The following is a 23,393-nucleotide window of genomic DNA, read 5'->3' as shown; positions in this document are numbered from 1 at the left end:
CAACCCATGCCTCTTGGGAGGCAGAGAAGTAGCTGTATTAAGGATTATGTTGTGTTTGGCACATTTGTGTCTAAGAGGATTTGAAATTAAATTTCTCTAATCTCAGAAGACAGCTAATTGAAAGTATCCCCATAGCTTTGGAAGTCCGCATTTTAAACATACTTGGTGTCTCCTGAAAGTGTTCTTGTAGTTTTTACTCTTCAACCTTTGTGCATTTAATTTAAAAAGACAAAAAAAAAAAAAACAGTAGCGAAGATTTATCAGAATGTTATATTCAGTTCTATTACAGTTTTATATAAAGTTTTTTCCCCTCCCCAAAAATCATGCACCCATTATCTGGACCATTCAGGAACCTAGTGGAATCATGTGGGTCTGACAGCACACACTCAGAGCTGTCCTGTTGCAGGCGGGAGGGAGCTGAGGAGGGCTTGGCCCTGAGAGGTAGGTGCACTCCCTGCAGAGCAAACAAAGCAGCTGACCCTTCCCTCCCCACAGGCATGGGAGATCACTCAGAAGACCTTTGCCTACACCAACCACACTGTGCTCCCAGAAGCCCTGGAGCGCTGGCCAGTGGAGCTGGTAGAGAGGTTGCTTCCTCGACATTTGCAAATCATTTATGAGATAAATCAGAAGCACTTGGATGTAAGTCATTTCCAGAGATTCTAACCCCTTATCAGAATGGAGTCTTAAGATGTTAAGGGTGGCTACAGTGTTTTCCTTTCCCAAACTTGAAGTATAAACACCTTTCAATCATTAATACATCAAAAGTACTCAAGTCTGAGTGGGGCTGTGTTTAAAACATCTTGAAAGGGCTAGAATGGAGGGAAGGGTGGCACCTCCCTAGCACTATCTCAACTCCTCACTGTGGGAATGAAGTTTTATATTCACTGCATCAAAGATTTTGCTTGGGAAGTCAGTAACAGTCCACTGTTGCTTACACCTGAGTGATCAGCATGGTCTTTCTCTTCCTTTGTCTAGAGAATCGTGGCCTTGTTTCCTAAAGACATGGACCGTCTGAGAAGGATGTCCCTGATAGAAGAGGAAGGAGGCAAAAGGATCAACATGGCCCATCTCTGCATTGTGGGCTGCCACGCTGTGAATGGTGTGGCTAAGATCCACTCAGACATCGTGAAGACAAAAGTGTGAGCCTCCGTTGCCATGGCAGCAGGTCTAATATGGACCGTTCATGGAATGATGCTAATAAATGCAAGATTGTATTTCCAGATGAGGAAAGGCCCTCTTAAAATGTTTAAAAGTACTTTCTTCTATACAAAAACACTTCTCTTTAAAGAGGAAAATATGAAAAGTAAAAAAAAAAAAAAATGCCTTCCTCTTCTTCCTAAATCTAGACTTAGGAGCCAAGAAACAAAAACAACAAAAAAGTATCCTGTTATATATGTCAATGCCAGGAAGTCAGATGGAGGTGACTAGATTTGGAACTTTTCTTGTAATTGTTTTGAATTGCAAATGAGTTTCTATTTAGGATGACAGCTATAACTGCTGCTAGCCCCTCCCTTCACCTTTATGTAATCTTTCTAAGCCTACACTTAGCTTCTCGAATATGATTCTGAGCTTTATGCAGCATGCAAGATTCTGCTGTTGCAGCCAAACTCAGTGATGTGTCTCTTCCACCTCCAGATTCAAGGACTTCAGTGATCTAGAACCAGACAAGTTTCAGAATAAAACCAATGGGATCACTCCAAGGCGCTGGCTCTTACTCTGCAACCCGGGACTGGCAGACCTAATTGCAGAGGTAATGGGAAGAGCTGAGATGACGGGAGGTCTGGCTGGAAAGTGAGAGGCATAGGCGTGCACTTAACTTCACAAACGCAGTCTGCAGCAGGGCTGGCTTCAGTAGCACGCCCTGCCAATTGTGTAGCTAATCATGACTAATAGCCTGACACACAGACGGAAAATGGTATCCGTATTAGTAAGAGAGAATAACAAAGAGCATGTGAATAACTAGCAGAACCTAGGTTCTTGGTCATCCCTTTAAGTAGATTTCCTATTTTTAACACTTCAATAGCACTGTGACTAATATAAGATACTAGAAAAAGTGTTCTTCCCATGGAGAATTTCTAGCCTTTTCAATGAGTGAGACCATTCTATGAACTGTGTGGTCCAGGAACTATACTCTTACAATAAGAGAGGCCCTCGCCCCATATTGACAGAGCTGCTCATTTGGGCTTGATTACCATCCCTGAATAAAAATCACATCTTCCTTTACACTGAAAGAAAATTGGGGAAGACTATGTGAAAGACTTGAGCCAGCTGACGAAGCTACATGGTTTCCTGGGCGATGATGTCTTCCTCCGGGAAATCGCCAACGTGAAGCAGGTAAGGTTCCAGGTGGGCTTACTGCCCTGGAGCTGCCTTCAAGGGTGTACACTGCAGTTTTTAAAAATAGACACCCAAACCTTCTAAGTCAGAAGGGCTCTGCCCCATGCACTGTCTCAACAGGAGAATAAGCTGAAGTTCTCTCAGTTCCTGGAGAAGGAGTACAAAGTGAAGATCAACCCATCCTCCATGTTTGATGTCCAGGTGAAGAGGATTCATGAATACAAGCGGCAGCTCTTGAACTGCTTGCATGTGATCACCATGTACAACCGTGAGTCTGCCCTTTAGCTACCAAGGAATCCCATGAAGGTAGAAGCAACAGTCTGGGGATAGTTCCCACCACCTCTGCAAGTAGCTCTCTTCCATTCCACTCCCTTCTCCATCTTTTTCAGGCATTAAAAAAGACCCTAAGAAGTTATTTGTGCCAAGGACAGTTATAATTGGTGGCAAAGTAAGCTGACTGCATTCCTTGGGGACCCGAGGGTTCTTATCTCTTGCCATTTCTCCACTTCACCAGTTATGCCTCCTGTCAATGCCTTTGCCATTCTTCCCTAAGGCTGCTCCAGGATATCACATGGCCAAAATGATCATAAAGCTGATCACTTCAGTGGCTGAGGTGGTGAACAATGACCCCATGGTTGGAAGCAAGTTGAAAGTCATCTTCTTGGAGAACTATAGAGTGTCTCTTGCTGAAAAAGGTACTGCCTTCATTGCAAACCATGGGGATGGGACAAATTGGAGGGATTGCAAGTGCCGGAAATGGGGTAGCTGACCTCAGGGAGCTAGTAATTTAGGATAGAAGGTGTCACTCATAGGAAAAATAAGGCAGGAGCTATTAAGGTGACCCAAGTAACAATAAGTCTGATGTCTCCAGGGTCAGTATCACAGGATTACATATGCAAATGCATTTTCCTTCCAGCTGGGGAGAGCTAGGTGTAGGTGGAGACTGCCATGGCACAGAGGGTGCTGTACAAATGGAGTTTTGAAAGGTTTTCAGTTCCCAGTCCCAGTTTGGCAAGAGAACACAAACTATCCAATTTTCAGATATTCCTCTGGTCACTGCTTGGGAAGAAGGGCTGTCACTTGTTCATGTCACAACAAGGAGAGCAGATATCAGGCTGCCAAAGCACGAGGTTCAGATGTGCTTCAGATAGGCACTGTAGGATCAAACACAGTGTTCCCACATGGGGACAGGATGGCAGGAAGCCACTGTCCCTTTTTCTGCCTCTGGGACCTTTGCTTATTTGCATCACATGCTGGCAAAGCACCAACCACACACAAATGCCAGCTGTGTATTACTTGCCAGATTAAAAAGATAGAAAGGCGGCTCTTTCTTTTTGTTTTGTTTTGGGGTAAATTGAGATAATTGCTTAAGGTTCTGTGCCTAAAGAGAAAAGAGGTTCCTAGGTTTGCAAATAAATATAAATTGAATCCACAAATAATCTCACAGTAAAGCAGAGAATTGCCCTGACCTTTGTGGTAAGGGGAGGTATGGGGGATTCAGGCAGCTGTAATTTGTGTATAAATAAGGCTGAGAAACAGAGGCTTAGTGTCTAACCACAGGCATACCTCAGTTGCAAGTGGCTGATTTCTCTGCCGTGAGAGTGGGAGGAGGGAGGTGAGAAATAGAAAGAGATCAGCAATCCAACCTGAGCTTGCAAAAGAGGAGTCTAGAGACCTCTCTGCATTTTATGGACTTAAGAAAGAGAGGTTTCAATATATTTAATAAAGCAGAAGAAATAAAAATAAAACTAGAACAAATATTAGAAAGGAGAAAGAGGACAAGAGAAATGTAATGTCAACATTTAAAGCTCAAAAGTCTATAGATACTGGGCTGCGGATGTGGCTCAAGTGGTAGCGTCCTCGCCTAGCATGCATGAGGCACTGGGTTCGATTCTCAGCACCACATAAAAATAACATAAAGATATTGTGTCCACCTAAAACTAAAAAATAAATATTAAAAAAGTGTATAGATACTCTTCAAACTTTATAAACCAAGAAATAGTATTATAAGCACATAGTTATATAACACATCACAAATAGACAAAGTGCATGTATGAATATGTGACAATGAATGCCACTATTATGGATAATTATAATGCAGCAATAAAAAATTAAGGACAAAGTAGACAAATGTGATTGCCTGCATCAAGGAGAAAGAGCAACTCTGTCCTTGTACCCCACTCTGAATGCTTATCCTATTTAGCATATATTAATCATCAAAACAGGACAGCTAGATAAATACTCAGTTACAAAATCTAGAGAGAGAATCACTGATACTACTGTGTCTCCCTTACAGTCATTCCAGCCACAGATCTATCAGAGCAGATTTCCACTGCAGGCACTGAAGCCTCGGGGACAGGCAACATGAAGTTCATGCTGAATGGTGCCCTGACCATTGGGACTATGGATGGGGCCAACGTGGAAATGGCAGAGGAAGCTGGAGAAGAGAACCTGTTTATCTTCGGCATGAGGATAGATGATGTGGCTGCTCTGGACAAGAAAGGGTGAGAGAGCAGCTCCTCTTTGTTGGGCAGGTGATGCCCAGGAGGGTGTGTGATCTCAGAGGGCTTCCTGCCTGTACACATATCCCACTGAGGTGTGTGTTGAGGCAGCAGAACATCTCCCCTGAAGAGTCAGGAGAGCCTCCTGGGCCACAGATAAGTCTAAAATCCAGAAGATAAAAATAAAGGAAGCTTAGGCACAGGTACGTGAAGAAGTCTCTGTTTGTTACCAGCCATTGCAGCCTCAGTGAGCTATTTGGTTCTCTATATCTGTGATTTTTAACTTTTTAATTTTTTTCTTTTTAGTTATACATGACAGTAGAATGTATTTTGACATGCACGCATGAGTACAACTTCCCATTCTTGTGGTTGTAGATGATGTGGAGTTACACTGGTCGTGTATTCACATAGAAACATAGAAAAGTTATGTCATATGATTCATTCTACTGTCTTTCCCATTCCCATTCCCCCTCTGTTCCTCTAGCTCCCCCTTGTCTAATCCAGTGAACCTCCACTGCCCCCCACCCCTCCCACCTCTGCCTATTGTGAATCAGCATCTTCATATCAGGGGGAACATTGGCCTTTGGTTTCAGGGATTTGGCTTGTTTTGCTTAGCATGATAGTCTCCAGTTCCATCTATTTGCCTGCAAATGCCATTATTTCATTCATCTTCATGGCTGAGTAATATTCTGTTGTGTATATGTACCATGTTTTCTTTATCCATTCATCTGTTGAAGGACACCTAGGTTGGTTACATAGCTTAGCTATTGTGAATTAAGCTGCTACAAACACTGACATGGCTGCATCAGTGTAGTATGCTGATTTTAAGTCCTTTGAGTAAAAACCAAGGAATGGGATAGCTGGGTCAAATGGTGGTTCCATTTCAAGTTTTCTAAGGAATCTCCATGCTGCTTTCCAGATTGGTTGCACCAATTTGCAGTCCCACCAGCAAGGTATGAGTGTGCCTTTTCCCCTACATCCTCACCAATACTTACTGTTGTTTGTATTCTTGAAAGCTGCCATTCTGACTGGCATGAGATGGAATCTTAAGAGTAGTTTTGATTTGCATTTCTCTAATTCCTAGAGATGTTGAACATTTTTTCAAATATTTCTTGATTGATTGTGTATCTTCTTCTGAGAAGTGTCTCTTCAGCTCTTTAGCCCATTTATGGATTGGGTTTTTTTTATGTTAAGTTTTTTGAGTTATTTATATACCATAGAGATTAGTGTTATATCTGATGTGTGTGTGGTAAAAATTTGCCCCCAAAATGTAGGATCTCTGTTCACCTCTTGTTACTTGTATTCTTGGTAAATGCCATCCTAACTAGAGTGAGATGGAATCTCAGTGTAGTTGTAAGTTGCATTGTGATTTTTAACATTAATCAAAAATGAACCGTATCTAGTTGTAATTTTTTAACTAAAATTTAAATCACTATCTAGTACTTCCTTAAGATCTCAAAGAGATGAACAAAAACATGGTAGAGGATAGGAATATACAGAAGTACTCAGGAATATTTGTTGTCACTTACTACCTAACTGTCTTTTTCAACCTGAATTCAAGCAAGAAATGAAGATCAATGTCCAAAGGAGCTCTAGGGGTCACAAAATTTGGAGGGTATTGAATATATTTCCTGACTTAGAAGTAAATTTCACTCAGTAGCAACACATTTGAAGAATCTGTGGATCCAAAAAGCAACTGGTTCCTTAAGACAAGGCTTGTTTTGAGTCATAAAGTCTGCTTTGAAATGAACCTTGCCACATTCTATCAGATAAGACTATTGCTGTGTGACTATAGAGTTTTCAGTATCTACTGTTCTTAGTGTCTTTGGTTACAGGATTGAATCAAATTTAGAAGGGAAAAAACCTTCAGGATCCAGAAAAGAAATTATTTGTACTCATGTTGAAATCTATGATGACTTCTGTAAATGCTAGTATATCTGAATGCATTTTTAATTAAAAGTTTTATTGGAATGCATTAATCAGAATGGTGGATTTCAAATATGCCACAATTAATGCATTTTTATAGCTACTGCAGTGTCGACTGTGTGGTTAACCACACACACTAACAGTCTTTTTGTCATCACCACCCATCCCTCCCCCACAGATACGAGGCAAAAGAATACTACGAGGCACTTCCAGAGCTTCAGCTGGCCATCGATCAAATTGATAATGGGTTCTTTTCTCCTAAGCAACCCGACCTCTTCAAAGATATCGTCAATATGCTGTTTTATCATGACAGGTGAGTTCCTATAAGAAGATGGTGCGATTTAGGCTGTGAAATGGGAAGAGAACTTCTTTAACTACAGCCCATTCATACAGATCAGCTTAGGTCTATGATCTGATCAGCTAACTAAGCTTGGGGGTGGGAGGATGGGAAGAGTCTTCACCAATGGTGCTACTAAGGTTTAAGAATAAGACCCTCAAACCTGGCATACTTCTTCGTCTTCCACTGATATAGTCAACTTTCTAACATACATATTTTGATATATTTAAATATGGGAAGAACCATAAAAATGTTGAGGGCTGGCAAACATTCTTATGAACAGGTAAACCAGCCATGCCTGACATTAAGCAAAAGAGAATTTTAAGTAGAATCTTAGCTTGCATCTGTTAATGAAGCCTTCTGTTGTTTTGTTTTTTCCTTCTAACCCACGCCCCCTCAAAAAAAAAAAAAAACAGATTTAAAGTCTTTGCAGACTATGAAGCCTATGTCAAATGTCAAGAAAAAGTCAGTCAGCTGTACATGGTGAGTAAATTTTGTGTAGATTTGTGAAAGAACCCAGTTTAGTATGATTAAACTTTTTGTTTCAGTAAATCTAAATATCAGGCTCCCCTAATCAATCACAAATAGGTGGGGTTTGGGGTATGCCTCAGTGGTAGAGCATATGCCTAACATATATAAGGAAGGCCTTGGGTTTGATACCCAGCACCACAAGAGAAAAATGAAATGAGGTAACTATTCAGATTGTTCAGATCAAAACTTGACTTTTCATAAGTTTAGGCAGAGGTTGGGATTCAAGATTTCAGTAATAATTGTAAAATTTTTTAATACCCGAGTAAAAATCACATTTATTGAGCATATAGCAGCAGGTAGCGGGCACATTCTAGAAGTTCAGGGTATAAATCCTTAGAAAGACACTTGGGGTCTTCATGACAAGCACCATGCTTGGCACTGAGAGTACAGCACAGACAAGAAAGGAGATTTGTGCCCAGCTTCCCTCAAGCAACCTGCACTGCAGAATTCTTCATCAGAGGTGTACATCACAATCACCAAGGCCGCTATTATAAAGTATGGATATGCCCCCACACACACACACACACTGCTGTCCTCTGCTGCCTCACCTGAGATTCTGACCCAGCAGTGTGTGGTATCCACCATTAGTATTTGGAAAACCTGCCAAGATGATTCTAAGGTTGAGCCTTAGTTTATTGGAATAAGAACTGACCCCCCACCCCATTCTTTGAAAATTGCAAAGTAAATACCTCTCCTCAACTACTAGAGTAGGGCTATAGAAATAAAACAAAACTATATAGAAGGAGGAGAGTTTTTATGTTTGAATTTTTTTCAAATTATACAGAAAAATAAAATAATAGCTAGAGTCACATGAATAAGACTCACATGCAAAGTGGTACACCTTTATCAAATCGTCCTCTAGGTGTATTTTGTAAGGATGTGTCAAGGTGGATCATGTCTGATAAGAGAGACTTGGAGAATTTCAGGTCCTCCCAGTGGAATGGATACAGGAGAGACAGCTCTGTGCCAAGACTCCTGGGACGGCACCAGTAACTTTGTTTTCTATTCCTTTTCCAAGACAGGTGACAGGTAGTTCCTACTCATCGTAGGTATCCTATTGGGGTTTTCAAATGGGATTATTCAAGGTCTGTGCTGCTTTCTGGCCACTATCTTCTGGTTTGAGTCATACCCATCCCCCAACAGTGTACAGATCAGAGAAGTTGGTAACAGCTTTGAACAAGTGAGACCGCACTAGAGCTAAGCTACATCACTACCTGCTTCTTGAACTTTGGGGGCAGCAGCCACATATAGCCATCATGAACTCAAAGACAGATAAAGGGAAATGTAAGTAGAACAGAGCAGGAAAGGAAAATATGAACAAGGACAGGGACAAATGTAAATGTCAGTTTTACACAGGGGATCTCCTCTGTAAATGTGTGGCCCAGTCCCAAAGGATGACCATCTAGAAGCCCAGGATGTGATTCCATCTTGCTTGTTTATTAATGCAAATGGCAGTTTTCTACTCTTAACAGTATTATGTTCTTGAAGCTTAGTAAACATGACCTACCTAGCTGGGAAAGCTGTTCACTATGCATTTAAGCAGTTGAAGAAAGGGAAGAAAGGTGTGGTCTTCTTGTTGTGTCCTCCCAGTGGAAGTTTTGTTATCATAGTAAGTTTCAAAAGTCTGAACTAATTGCAGTAACTTAAGGTTTGATGGTAGTTTTAGTCTTGCTCTTAAAGGCTTATAATGCATGGTTAACAACTTTGAGTAGCTCTCAGTTAACTTTCAGAGTTCTTTGGAAAATCATGAGGCTATAAGTTAAACATCATTTTATATTTTATATTATTTTACATAAAATCATAAAATTGTGATATTATATTTTTATTAAGGTGTCTTGTTTCACCCTGTTTTGGAACCCCGATGGGGTATTTGGAATTCAGTGTAAACCTACTAGGCCATATACTTCGGAAAGAACAAGAGAAGCTAAGTGGGTCAACAGAGTCTTTCACTATTTTGTAGCTGACATTCTGGAGCAGAGATTTTCATACTTTGTGAGCCACATGTTAAATCTCTTGACATGGCATCTTGCAGACAATGAATGTTAGTCTCTTCCTGCCCCATAGTTTAAAGGGAGGTGTCCTCCTTCAAAATAGAGCATGGGAAATGTATATAACTTACATGCCAAAGCATTTTAAGTATAGGAAGAATTACCAACTAGAAAATTCACACCCATAGTTTCTCTTAAAATGAAAAATATTTTTTTGTTCCTCAGAGAAGTATACTCTGAATATGAGAAACGTGCATTCCATACCTATCTGTCAACTGTGGAGACAATGTGTTTGTAATTCATTCTAGTTTACTCCTGTCATTTTCTCCATGAAATATGCTTGGTCTGATGTTTGTCATGAAGCTCGCTGGCACTCAGGCTGTACCCGCATATTTTGTTCACAGAATCAGAAAGCCTGGAACATGATGGTACTCAAAAACATAGCTGCCTCTGGGAAATTCTCCAGTGACCGGACAATTAAGGAATATGCCAGGGACATCTGGAACATGGAGCCTTCGGATCTAAAGATCTCCCTGTCCAATGAATCTAGGAATGGGGTGGACAAAGCCAATGGAAATTGAATCATAACATGTCTCTTAAAAAAAAAAAAGAGCTTCTTATTGAATTTGAACATTTTCACAGCATTCATTGATTTATTAGCTAATAGTTAAGTATCTCTGGGAATGGAAAGGGAACATGTATGGTTGTATTTAGGACTGAAAATAAAGTGTCAATTTCTGAAGACTCCAGGAGTGCCAAAACTTATTCCTTTATAGCAGATTGGTAGCCTGCAAGGACTTAACCCAAAACTAATCAGAAAGTTGGAAAAGTGCTTAGAATTAGAACTTGATACTGCTATTTAAATGAATTAAACAAAAACAAATTCTTTAACTACAGTGAAGCACCGTTTTTTTAAATATCTTTATTTATGTATTTTTATGGGATACTGAGGATCAAACCCAGTGCCTCACACATGCAAGGCAGGTGCTCTACCACTGAGCTACAGCCCCAGCCCGAAGCACCTTTATTTAATACTGCTAAGTCCAAACCAAAGACTATGTCTTAGTCTATTCAGGCTGCTGTAACAAAATGTCATAAACGGAATAACTTATAAACAATAGAAATTTATTTCTCATAGTTCTGGCAATTAGAAGTCCAAAATCAAGGGGCTAGCAGATTCAGTGTCTAGTGGGGACCACTTTCTGTTCATAGGTGTGGTCTTCTTGTTGTGTCCTCCCAGTGGAAGAGGTACAGAGCTCTTTGGGCCTATTTCATAAGGACACTAATCCTGTTCATGACTGAACTCTCATGATCCAGTCACCTCCCCCAACATCATAACCTTCGACATATGAATTGGGGGGCAGGTGCAGATGTTCCCACCATAGCAAATGTCCCCAGTCTGATGACTATACATTTTTAGATGAGATCCAAATTTTACCAAATTCTGATTCTCCACAGTGATGAGGTTTCAGCATGTTTCAAAGTAGACTATGATGAGCTAAATGAGAACATTCCATGCCACCCATACATTCTCCTTGTTTAGATGACACGTGTCTTGAGGAAGTGTCAGTGGTTTCAGCTCATTCAAGCATCCCAGTAGAATGTTGCATAAGGAAAATATACCTTATAGGTAGTATTTGGACCAAGTCTTCAGTGAAGATCGCTACTGCTCGCATGACCTCATGCCCACTGCTCACTCAGGAAATCTCTGCAGAAAAAGAACCTAGATCAGCCCACACCTTCCTTCCTTAGATCCAGGTAAGCCAGAGCAGTCCTAATTGCTTTTACAGGAAAATAGATGTATTCAAAAAAGCAGTTCTTACCTCACGGTTTTTAATAGTATGGGACTTTTATAAAGGAAATTGTGATGGAAACCAGGAGGAAAGATAACCATCTTGACCCTCTCTTTGTGCCTGTAGGCATCAAGTGCAATTTCATAGAGCTGAAAGAAAAAGAAAAAAAGGGACTCAAAGGCCAACTGTTCAAAGCCATAGGCTCCCTATATGATTTTCCTAAAAAGGTACAGAAACAACCAACTTGGGGAGTTTATCTCATTGGTTCAGAGACATGAGGCCTCTCCATGTGCCCAGCTAGCTGCCTCTACAGCTAAGGAAAAGAAGGCTGCACAGCCAATAGAGGACACTGATCAAACCTCATCCTCCTCTGCCTGTACCTCACTGCAGAGGAACAGGGTATGTTATGGACCTACTCCGGGAGAGGTTAGTTTAAAGGGAAAAACTGCATCCCTAATTTTAGAGCCACTACAGTAGAAGCAACATTTTGTGGTTTGGCTATGAAATGTCCACCCAGAGCTTATGTTAGACCATAGGAATATTTGGAGGAGAAATGATCAGACTATGAGAACTGTAATAATCCATTTAATTATTTGAAAACACTACCATCCTAGGTGGTAACTGCAGGTGGGTAGGTGTGGCTAAAGGCAGGCAGTCGCTGGAGGCATGCTCTGGGGGATTAGATCTCCAGTCCCTGGCTCCTTGATCCTTCTCTCTCCTTCCTGGCTGCCAGGAGCTGAGGAGCTTCCCTCCACCATGCCCTTTCACCATAGTGTTTCACCATGGACTGAGACCTCTAAAACAGTGAGCCAGAATAAACTCTTCCTCCTCTAAATTGTTCTTCTCAGATATTTTGATTAGAGCAACAAAAAAGCTGACTAACACAAACATGGAGCTTCCCACACAGCCTGGAATCTTCTCTCCACTTAGAAACCACAGACCCCACATGAGGGGCCCAACTCTGCCCCCAAACATGCCTTTGAGCTAAGTAGCCAAAGGCACTGAAATCTGTTGTGGAAACCCCAGGCATTGTGGCTGTTTAAGGGTGCAGAATCCCCTATACTGTTGGAGATCTTCCTTAAAACTAACCAAAGTTCAGCTGGCTGAAAAAAAGAAAAAGAAATGCATATAGTGAGTTTCAGTGGGCTCTAAGCTTATCATTTACCTTTTTTCCACACTCCAAAGGCACAGTCCTGTCATCCTCTCCATGTAAGATGAGCAGGGGAGAAGACAGGAATTTAACACTGAGACAAGTGGGAGAAAAGCATTCAGTTCAAGAGCTGTACATTGAGATCTCTCCTTTTTTTTTCAAAGTTAATGCCTTTTTCCTTTCTCACATATAAAAAGAACTAATTTCATGATAAAAATAATAATCATGATAATGTATAAACTATCATTATTCAATCTCTTCCCAAATAACCTAAAGAGCTATAAGATCACCAGTATCTAGAACAATGGTTGGCACATATTAGGTACTACTCTAATATTTTTTTGAAGACATACAAGGAAGAAGAAGATCTCTCCTTTTCTCAGGTAAAGTTTTAGCAAAACATAAAGTTCACCTAAAACTTCATTTACAAGAAATCTCCTTCCTTCCAAAGAATAACAGCTTCATGTATTAAAAAATTGCATAGGGTAACTTTTTTTCCAGGAAAATGTCCTTTTAAACAATTTGAATATTTCATTAATTTAACTTACTTCTATCTGACTTTAGGAAATACTGAAGAAATACACTGAGATGCTGAATTTGCACAATGTTAGAAGACCTTGTATTTTTCCTTATTCCACCTTATTTTGTATTATCTGAATATTTTAATTAAAAGAATATAAAAGAAAATAACTCAAAACCCCAAAATAATAAAAACTATCACAGATCCAGAGACCTCTTTGGGACAATTAATTTACCTTTCCCATAATAGTAGAGGATGGACATGCAGTTGACAAGCTTTTGACTGGCTTCCTGGTCAGTCTCTTAATTTGGTTATCCAAAAAGGCTACAGCACAAACAGTGCCTTGATGCCCACTCGAGTGACTTTCTCAAACAGTGCTTCTCAGTCCTTCCCAAATTCTGATACCCATCCACCCCTGCCATGGTGACTTCGCGCCACCTCTGAGCATGATAGAGTTCCTTAGGTATGTTAAAATACAAACAAAATTGACCACCACGGATTAGAAGTATTCTCAAATTTCATAAATTCACTGGATCTGCTGTTGGGTTAGGAGGATGGATATCAAGTGGGTTTGGGTTACATGGGGAATGAGACCTAGAAGTCAGAGACCCCTTAAGAAATGTTAGACTAGAGGACCTTTAAAAGGTCTTATAGGTCCTAAATATACAAGTCTGAGTTCATTGGGAAAACTGTACTGGTGAAGACATTGGATTAGACAAGAGGGAAATAGCAAATATTGAAAATTCATAGAAACTCTAGCCCAAAGCCTAGTGTCCATCTAAGAATGCTAGAACAATATTCTAAGAAAATAAGGACAGGATTTAGATCTGTCATCACCATAAGTTACATATTAGTTAACCTGGAACCCTACAGATGGAGCAACAGTGGAGCTTCTCATCAGAGCTTACTTTTCATCACTGGGGAAGACTATCCTGTCTTTTCTCAGGGCATCCATAAGCACCTGTACACATCCTGGCAGCTTCTGGTAAATCTATTTTAAAAAAAGCAACATTAATAATTGTCCCACATAGCTGGGCCATTTGTTATAGTTTCTCACCACAAGCCATACTAACAAAGAAAGCAGCAACTTTCTAAATATAATGAACTTTTTTAGAAAACTTATGATTTTAAAAGGTAATTCATGTTTTGTAGGAAATTTGGGGGAAAAGAACAGAAAGGAACAAAGAAACAAGTTTTAGGTATTTCTACCACTGTAGATAATCAGTTAACATAATTAACTAGTTTAGATGGAGAACAATATTCTGATCAATCAAAAACTCTGTGAATCCCTCAAAACCAAAGACTGAAAGTTTTCTCTTGATATGTAGATTCTAATTCACAATGGGGGGGTGGTTTTTGGGAAGAATAGAGGTACTTTGAATTAGGCAGATGGGAGTGAAGGGTGAGGGGAGATGGGGGTAAAAAGAATGGTAGAATGAATCAGACATTATTACCTTATGTACATATATGAGTACACAACTGGTATGATTCTACAGAATGAGAAATTATAATACTCCATATATGTATGATGTGTTAAAATGCATTCTACTTTCATGTATAACTACTTAGAACAAATAAAAATAAAAAATTAAAAATTCTGGTGAAAGTATACAATATCTAGATAATTGGTTTGAGAGGATTTGAACATTATAAACTGTTGAAATAATGTTATAATTCTTTAAAAGAGATTTTAAGTTTTAACAATAACCACAGAGCTCCAAAGGTAATATATTATTCTATAAATACCGAATTTCTTCTTTAAAGGCAAAGTCCAATAAATAGAATGCTAACTAAATCTTTTCCACTATTTTGATTGTCAACACATAAATTAGTTTATATGCCTTACAAACATCCACTTCAGCTGAAAATGAAGAGTAAAGGATGGACGCCCTGAGCCGTCTAGCAGCTTCCTCACACCTTTGAACCTGCTTCCACACCATATCCAATTCCCACCATTACCCAGCCCAAGTCACCTCTGTCTCTTGCTTGGACTATGCCAACAGTCCCAAATGGTTCCCTGCTTCCACCCTCACCATTTCTTACAGGGACACCAGAGTGATCACTTAAACATGCAAATTAGATCATATCAATGTTTCTTTTGCTTAGCAGCCTCCAAAGGCACATGTTAAATCAAACGTGTCACCTTGATCTTTGAGGCCCTGCAGCACCTGGTTGGTGGCTGCCTGTTTGCAGCCTCATTTGTCATTAAGGCCCCACTGCCCACCTTCAGGGAGGTTACTGCCTCCTGTTCAGGAACATGCCAAGCTTGATCCTACCCCAAGGCCCTCACCTTTACTTTTCTCTTTTAGTAGACAATGTGGTAGTCCCAAATGTGGTAGCCCCAAAGCTTTAGCGGCTCTGACACTTCTTGGCCAGAGACCGCTGGATTTTGCCATGGCAAAACTGACTAGTATCAGCTCAGAGGACATTTCTTCAGAGAGGTTTTCCTAACTAGCCATAACTCTGGCCCTCCGCCACCCATTTGCTCCCCATCACATTATTGTATTGGGTTCACAGCACTTCTCATTATTTGGCATTTTCTGGTGGTATACTTGTCTTCTCTGTTTCTCCAGCAAGAATATAAACTTCCATAGGAGGAGGAATCAGGAATTCTTTTTCCTTGTGGGATCCCCAGAACTTGGAATAATTTCTGGTATATAGTACACATTCAATAAATATTTGTTAAAGATGGAAATATTATGCAAATATACCTGGTATACATTTTGAATACTATCTGTAATTTTCCTCTTAGAGTAACTGATTTTCAGGTTTCATTTCTTAAAACAGACTTGCAAAGAAGAAAGACCAGGAGTAGCAGGGGGCAGGGACACCACCAAGAGAAGAAAATGAGCACAGAATAGGTAAACCAGGGTGAATAAAGGCAAACTACAGCTTCATTATTTGTAAAAAAGAAAAAAAAATCATTGAAATCTGCCCCATGGCTACAAAGTCACTTCTTAAGAGTCTCCTGCTATGAACTGTGGTAATATAGAGAAGAGTAACTTTTTAAATATAATTATTTTTTAACTTTTTTTCTGATTTTAAAAAGTATTTTGTGTCCTCATAAGGAATAGGGAGGCCAGCGCCAGTAAATATAGATTTCTGCTTCACAGCTGGGGCTCAGGCTTGAGTGCTACTTCCAAGAACCTCCTTGGTTTCACAGGATTGTCTGGCTTGCTCTTTTGCTTGGTCTCTGAGCAAGTGACACACATTCAGGAAAGATCTGGACAGCCTGGCACAGCCCCGCTCTTTCTTCCTCCATGCTGAGGGCCAGTTTTCTTCATTTATTTTCTCTTTTCTTTGTCTTTCAATTTTCTGACTCCTAGAATGGGGACTCCTTGGAGGAAAATTCAGTAAGAGAATCCCTTCAGCAATTCATCTCAAATTCCAAAAGTGTAGGAAGAAAGCAAACTCAAGTCAATCTACTCCATTGTTCCTCTCTCCCTTTCAGCCTGGGATGCCCTTAAAGACACAAAGGTCATACTGTCCCCACCCGCCCAGACCACAGCAAGGGGCTCCTAATTTGCCTTCCTCACTTCCCCTCTCTTCTGTAATGCCACCAGATAAATATTCTTAAGATACCATCTGCATGGTAAAACCTGCTATTACAAAACTTTGGGCCTGCCACACTGTCTACTAAAAACAACTTCTAGCTTGACTACAAGCCCATTCACATCTGGCCACCCTTTTTCATTCCAAAGGCTGCTCACCTCCAATCCATCTAGAGTTAGAAGGTGTTTCCTCCTCTTACAAGGTATGTGACAATTAGGAAAGTCTGTACGGCTCCAGCACTTTATTTAAATCTCTCTCTCTATCTACCTATCTCTATCTATCTATCTATCTATCTATCTATCTCGACCCCCCCCCCCCAGTCCAAGGATCTTTTTGGTTTGGTTTGGTTTGGTTTGGATTGGGTAAGGTTTAAGTGTGCATGTGTATGTGTGTGTTTCTTGCTGTGCTGATTGGTTTGTGGACATATATACATATTTATTCATTCCCCCCCCCATTTTTAGCATTTTTTGAATGTAGTTATTTTTCCATGCTTTGTCTTTTGAGGGTTAAGGTTTTTGGTTTGTTTATTGTATGTAAATATACTAAATACTATAATTAGTAGACAAAAACTATCATACCTAAAAAAGAAATCAAAACCCTACTATATGGTGCTTACAAGAGGTATGCATTAAAAACAAATATTATAAAGATATGCATGAAATATAGACATTCAAGCTGAGATTCAAGGAATAGAAAAAGCTAAACTATGCAATCACCGATTAAAGCAAAGGTATACTAATAATGGATAATGCTGACTTTAAGTCAAGAAGCACCATTAGTCACAAAAGAAAAGGGAAATTTTATAATGAAAAAAGGATTATCCTACCTGGAAGATATAAAACCTACATTACTATATTACTAGATAACACACCTAATAGTCTCATCTCAAAAAAAATAAAAACACCTAAACTAAAACTTATAGAAACAAACAACTACATACTACTGGGAGATACTTTAATACTCCCCTGAGTAACTGAAAAAAAGCAGCATACCAAAAAATTAGTAAAGATAAAGAACTGAATAGCATGATTAAGAATCCTAATCCAAGTTACAGCAACAGAACACTGCAGAGAAAATAGCAGAACACATTCTATTTAAGCATATAGAACATAAAAATTGATTATCTGTTGTAACATAATGCACATTTCAACAAATTTCAAAAGACTGAAATAACAGATTATTTTCCTGGATCCTGATAATGTTGAAATACACCTTGCTCAGTGAAATAAGCCAATCCCCAAAATCCATGGAACAGATTAATTCTCAGCTGAATTCTAGCGGACCTTTAATGCCAGTGCTCCTCAGGTTATTCCATGTAATTGAAAGGAATAGAACACTTCCAGATTCACTCTATGAAGCCAGAATCACACTTATACCAAAACCACCTAAGGACACATCAAGGAAAGAAAACCATAGACCAATACCCCGGATAAACTTCAATTCAAAAATTCATAATAAAAAATTGCAAATATTATTTAACAACATATTAAGAATATCTTATATTATGACAAAGTTGGTTTTATCCCAGAGACGCAAGGATAGTTTAACATATGGAAATCAATAAATTTGATTTATCATAAAAATAGAATTAAGGACAAAAATCTCATAGGCATCTCAGTAGATACAAAGAAGACTTTAATTAAATTTGGCACTGATTCCTGATAAAAACACTGAAGAAACTAGGGATAGAAGAAACTGACCTCAATATAAAGGTTATTTACAAAAACCAAAAGTCAACATCATAGTCAATGGGAAACAAAATGAAAGCATTTCTTTTAAAATCTGGAACAAGACAAGGATGTCCATCCTCACCACTCATATCTAGTATAGCACTAGAAATTCTATCAAGAGCAATTAGGCAAGGGAAGGAAATAAAAGCAATAAAAATAGGAAAGGGAGAAATCAAACCTCAACTGTTTGCAGGTGATATAATCCTATACTTAGAAGATCCAAAAAGCTCCACCAAAAGAATGCTAGAGCTAATAAACAAGTTCAGCAAAGTAGCAGATTACAAAATCAGCATACAAAAGTCAGTAGCTTTCCTACATACCAGCAATGAATCTGCTCAGAAAGAAATTAAAGAATAAATTAATTAAATATAATACCTAGGAATAAATCTAACCAAGGAGGTGAAAGACCTCTACAATGAAAACTATAGAATACTGAAGAAAGAAATTGAACAGGCTGGGCAGGGTGGCGCACGCCTGTAATCCCAGTGGCTCAGGAGGCTAAAAGAGGAGAATTGTGAGTTCAAAGCCAGCCTCAGCAATGGGCGAGGCACTAAGCAACTCAGTGAGACCCTGTCTCTAAATAAAATACAAAATAGGGCTGAGATGTGGCTCAGTGGTAGAGTACCTCTGAGTTCAATCCTCGATACAAAAAAACAAAAATAGAAAGAAATTGAACAGGTCACAACAATATGAAGAGACCTCCCATGTTCATGGATGGACAGAATTAATATTATTAAAATGGTCATATACCAAAAACAACATACAGAGCCAATACAATCCCCATCAAAATACCAATGATATTTTTCACAGAACTAAAAAAAAAAAAAAAACAGTTCTAAAATTCATTTGGAAGAATAAAAGACCCAAATAGCCAAATCAAAGCAATTCTAAGCCAAAAAAAAAAAAAAAAAAAAAGCTGGAGGCATGACAATGCCTGACTAACAATTATACTACAAAGCTATCGTGGCAAAATCTCAGGGAATAATGCCTACAGTTAATATATGGGGTGGCATCAAATTAAAAAGCTTCTGCACAGCAAGGAAACAATTATGAATGTCATAATGTGAACAAAGAACAAAGAACCTACAGAATGGGAGAAAAATCTTTTTAGCTACTCTTCTAACAGAGAATTAGTATCTATAATACACAAAGAATTTTTTAAAAATTAATACCAAAAAAATCAAATAATTCAATAAATGGGCAAATGAACTAAACAGATACTTCTCGAAAGAAGAAATACAAACAGCCAACAAATCTATGAAAAATATGTTTAACATTATTAGCAATAAGAGAAATGCAAATCAAAACTATACTGAGATTTCATCTCACACCAGTCAGAATGGCAGTCATCAAGAATACAAACGAGGGCTGGGGCGGTAGCGCGCTCGCCTGGCATGCGTGCGGCCCGGGTTCGATCCTCAGCACCACATACCAACAAAGATGTTGTGTCCGCCGAGAACTAAAAAATAAATATTAAAATTCTCTCTCTCTCTCTCTCTCTCTCTCTCTCTCTCTCTCTCTCTCTCTCTTTAAAAAAAAAGAAAAGAAAAGAATACAAACGATAGTAAATGTTGGAGAGGATGTGGAGAAAAAGGCACTTTACACTGTTGGTGAGATTGTAAATTAGTACAACCACTATGGAAATCACTATGGAGTTTCCTCAAAAGACTAAGAATGGAATCACCTTATGACATTCCTCAGTATCTATCCTAAAGAATTGAAGTCAGCATTCTATGGTGATATATGTATACTTATGTTTATAGCAGGACAATACACAAGAGCCAAACTTTGGAACCAGCCTAGATGTCAATCAATTAAAAAATGTAGTTCATATACTCATTGGAATTTTATTAAATCATAAAGAAAAATAAAATTATGTCATTTGGAGGAAAATGGATAAAACTTGGGAAGGTTATGTTAAGCAAAGAGCCAAACTCAGAAGGTCAATATTTGTATGTTCTCATATATGGAAGCTAGAAAGGAGAAAGGAAAAGAATAATGAGGAGGAATCTCATAAAAATCCTAAGGATGTCAGTAGAATATAAGAAAGGTACTAGGGAGAAGTACCTATACCTGTTGCTATATCGTGTACATGTATAAATATGTAACAAGAAATCCCACCGTTATGTAAAACCATATGCACCAATAAAAATGTGGAAAAAAATAAATTTAGAAATAGTTTCTTTATCATGATATGCCATGAAGAGAGTAAAAAGGCAAAACAAAATACTAAAATACAGTTTCAAATACAAATAATTTTCTAGTGACTCATATCCAGCATCTATAAAGAACTTCCACAATGAAATACAACTCAACTGAAAAATCAGCAAAAGACATGAACAAATACTTCATAAGAAATGATGTCGAAATGACTAATAAACATTTTAAAATACCCAACCTCATTAATTATCAGGGAAATGAAAATTAAAACAACAATGAGATATAAAAGTGGGGGATAAAATGTGATTCAAATGGAATTCTCATACACAACTAAGTGGTGGGAAAATAAGGCGGTAAAGTGTTTCAGAACACTGCTTGACATTGTAACTATTAAACTGAATGCATGCATATCATATGCCCCAGCAATTATATTACTAAGGTACATTCCAGTGACATTTTATAGAACATGGGTTCAAGAATACTCACAACTACAATATTAATTGCCCCACACTGAAAGTGATCCAAATGTCTATAAATAATGGAATAGATCAATAAATTGTGATTTTCCATGTAATAGAATACTATATGGAAATGAGAATGACCAAACTATAGCTCTACATGTCATCAATGACTCCCACAAATATAATACATTATATATGATTCTACTTACATAATATTCAAAAACAAAATATATTCCTTATACATGTACACAAAGGTAATAATACTATAAAGAAGTACTTGAATATGACTACCATAAAGTTGATGTAAGGATTACATCTAAAGATTAAGGATCACATAAAATGGGGCTTACTGAACTGGGAATAACATAGAGAAGACATCTGAGGGCCAATGATACTGATTTCTTGACTTAGGTGGTAGTCACGTATATGTTAATTTGTAATGATTCATTAAATCATGTATTTCCCCTATTTTGCTAAATTTCAAAATTAACAAAATTTTAAAATTTGATTTAGTCCTGTAACCAAAGACACAAAGAACAGTAGATAATGAAAACTCTAGTCATACAGCAGTAGTCTTATCTGCTAGAATGTAGCAAGGTTCATTTCAAAGCAGACTTTATGACTCAAAACAAGCCTTGTCTTACAGGAACCAGTTGCTTTTTGGATATCCACAGATTCTTCAAATTTGTTGCTACTGAGTGAAATTTACTTCTAAGTCAGGAAATATATTCAATACCCTCCAAATTTTGTGACCCTTAGAGCTCCTTTGGACATTGCTCTTCATTTCTTGCTTGAGCTTAGGTTGAAAAACACAGTTAGATAGTAAATGACAACAAATATTCCTGAGTAACTTCTGTTTATTCCTATCCTATACCATGTTTTGGTTCATCTTTTTGAGATCTTAAGGAAGTACTAGACAGTGATTTAAATTTTAGTTAAAAACTTGCAACTAGTTACTAGTTCATCTTTTGGTTAATGTCAAAAATCACAATGCAAATTAAAACTACACTGAGATTCCAGTTAGGATGGCATTTACCAAGAATAAAAGTAACAAGAGGTGAACAGAGAGCCTACATTTTGGGGGCAAATTTTTACCACACACATCAGATAAAGCACTAATCTCTAGGATATATAAATAACTCAAAAAACCTAACATCAAAAAAAAAAACCCAATAAATAAATGGGCCAAGGACCTGAACAGACTCCTCTCAGAAGATGATATACAATCAATCAACAAATATATAAGACAATGTTCAATATCTCTAGTAATTAGAGAAATGCAAATCAAAACTACTCTAAGATTTCATCTCACACCAGTCAGAATGGCACCTATTAAGAATACAAACAAGGGGCTGGGGATGTAGCTCAAGCGGTAGCGCGCTCGCCTGGCATGCGTGCGGCCCGGGTTCGATTCTCAGCACCACATACAAACAAAGATGTTGTGTCCGCCGATAACTAAAAAATAAATATTAAAAAAAAATACAAACAACGATAAGTGTTGGCAAGTATGTGGGAAAAAAGGTACACTCATACATTGCTGGTGGGACTACAAATTGGTGCAACCAATCTGGAAAGCAGTATGGAGATCCTTAGAAAACTTGGAATGGAACCAACATTTGACTCAGCTATCCCAGTCCTTGGTTTTTACCCCAAAGACTTAAAAACAGCATACTACAGGGACACAGCCACATCAATGTTTATAGCAGCTCAATTCACAATAGCTAAACTGTGGAACCAACCTAGATGCCCTTCAGTAGATGAATGGATAGCAAAAATGTGATATATATACACAATGGAATACTATTCAGCATTAAAAGAGAATAAAATCATGGCATTTGCAGGTAAATGGATGGATTTGGAGAATATAATGCTAAGTGAAGTTAGCCAATCCCAAAAAACCAATGCCAAATGTTTTCTCTGATACAAGGAGACTGATTCATAGTGGGATAGGGAAAGGGAGAATGGGAGGAATAGACGAACTCTAGACAGAGCAAAGAGGAGGAAGGAGGAGGGGGGATGGGGTAGAAAAGACGGTGGAATGAGATGGACATTATTACCCTAAGTACATAGTTGAAGACATAAATGGTGTTACTTACTTTGTGTACAGAGATATGAAAAATTGTGCTCTATATGTGTAATATGAATTGTAATGCATCCTGCTGTCATATAAAACAAATTAGAATTTAAAAAAATAAATTAGATGAAAATATTGAATCTTTTAATGATTAATTTTGTTAGAAACTTATAATTTAATGAACTTATCTGCAATTACCAAGAGTAAAATAATAGATACCCAACTAATGGTTATATCAAAATAAACATTCAATTGTCTAGAAACAGTTGATAATGTATCATTTATTGAATCTTACATTACTCAACATCTAATATTTTCAATTATCGAGTA

The 23,393-nt window shown here is 38.3% G+C and overlaps 2 protein-coding genes across 4 annotated transcripts in view; one reads left to right on the top strand and one right to left on the bottom strand.

Moving 5' to 3' along the window:
* Positions 1 to 10,367, top strand: part of Pygl (glycogen phosphorylase L) — a 36,303-nt gene extending 25,936 nt beyond the window's left edge. The window contains exons 10-20 of the mRNA XM_026391033.2: positions 496 to 642; positions 979 to 1,142; positions 1,639 to 1,753; positions 2,236 to 2,337; positions 2,461 to 2,608; positions 2,730 to 2,788; positions 2,894 to 3,035; positions 4,637 to 4,844; positions 6,946 to 7,080; positions 7,521 to 7,587; positions 10,028 to 10,367. Of these exons, the coding sequence (XP_026246818.1) occupies positions 496 to 642; positions 979 to 1,142; positions 1,639 to 1,753; positions 2,236 to 2,337; positions 2,461 to 2,608; positions 2,730 to 2,788; positions 2,894 to 3,035; positions 4,637 to 4,844; positions 6,946 to 7,080; positions 7,521 to 7,587; positions 10,028 to 10,204 (1,464 nt within the window). The 3' untranslated portion in view covers positions 10,205 to 10,367. The remainder of the gene's footprint in view (positions 1 to 495; positions 643 to 978; positions 1,143 to 1,638; positions 1,754 to 2,235; positions 2,338 to 2,460; positions 2,609 to 2,729; positions 2,789 to 2,893; positions 3,036 to 4,636; positions 4,845 to 6,945; positions 7,081 to 7,520; positions 7,588 to 10,027) is intronic.
* A 402-nt stretch (positions 10,368 to 10,769) lies between these two features.
* The window catches only part of Abhd12b (abhydrolase domain containing 12B), a 30,020-nt gene continuing 17,396 nt past the window's right edge, over positions 10,770 to 23,393 (bottom strand). For all 3 annotated transcript variants that reach the window (XM_077800221.1, XM_026391072.2, XM_026391073.2), the window contains 4 exons: positions 13,995 to 14,077; positions 12,582 to 12,660; positions 11,447 to 11,565; positions 10,770 to 11,331 (listed from right to left, as the gene is read on the bottom strand). In XM_077800221.1, coding sequence (XP_077656347.1) covers positions 11,304 to 11,331; positions 11,447 to 11,565; positions 12,582 to 12,660; positions 13,995 to 14,077 — 309 coding nt within the window. In that variant the 3' untranslated portion in view covers positions 10,770 to 11,303. The remainder of the gene's footprint in view (positions 11,332 to 11,446; positions 11,566 to 12,581; positions 12,661 to 13,994; positions 14,078 to 23,393) is intronic.

Source organism: Urocitellus parryii, chromosome 6, assembly GCF_045843805.1.
Source record: "Urocitellus parryii isolate mUroPar1 chromosome 6, mUroPar1.hap1, whole genome shotgun sequence".
Lineage (NCBI taxonomy): Eukaryota > Metazoa > Chordata > Mammalia > Rodentia > Sciuridae > Urocitellus > Urocitellus parryii.
The sequence above is the reverse complement of the archived record's forward strand: the minus strand, read 5'-3'. Positions and strand labels throughout refer to the sequence as shown.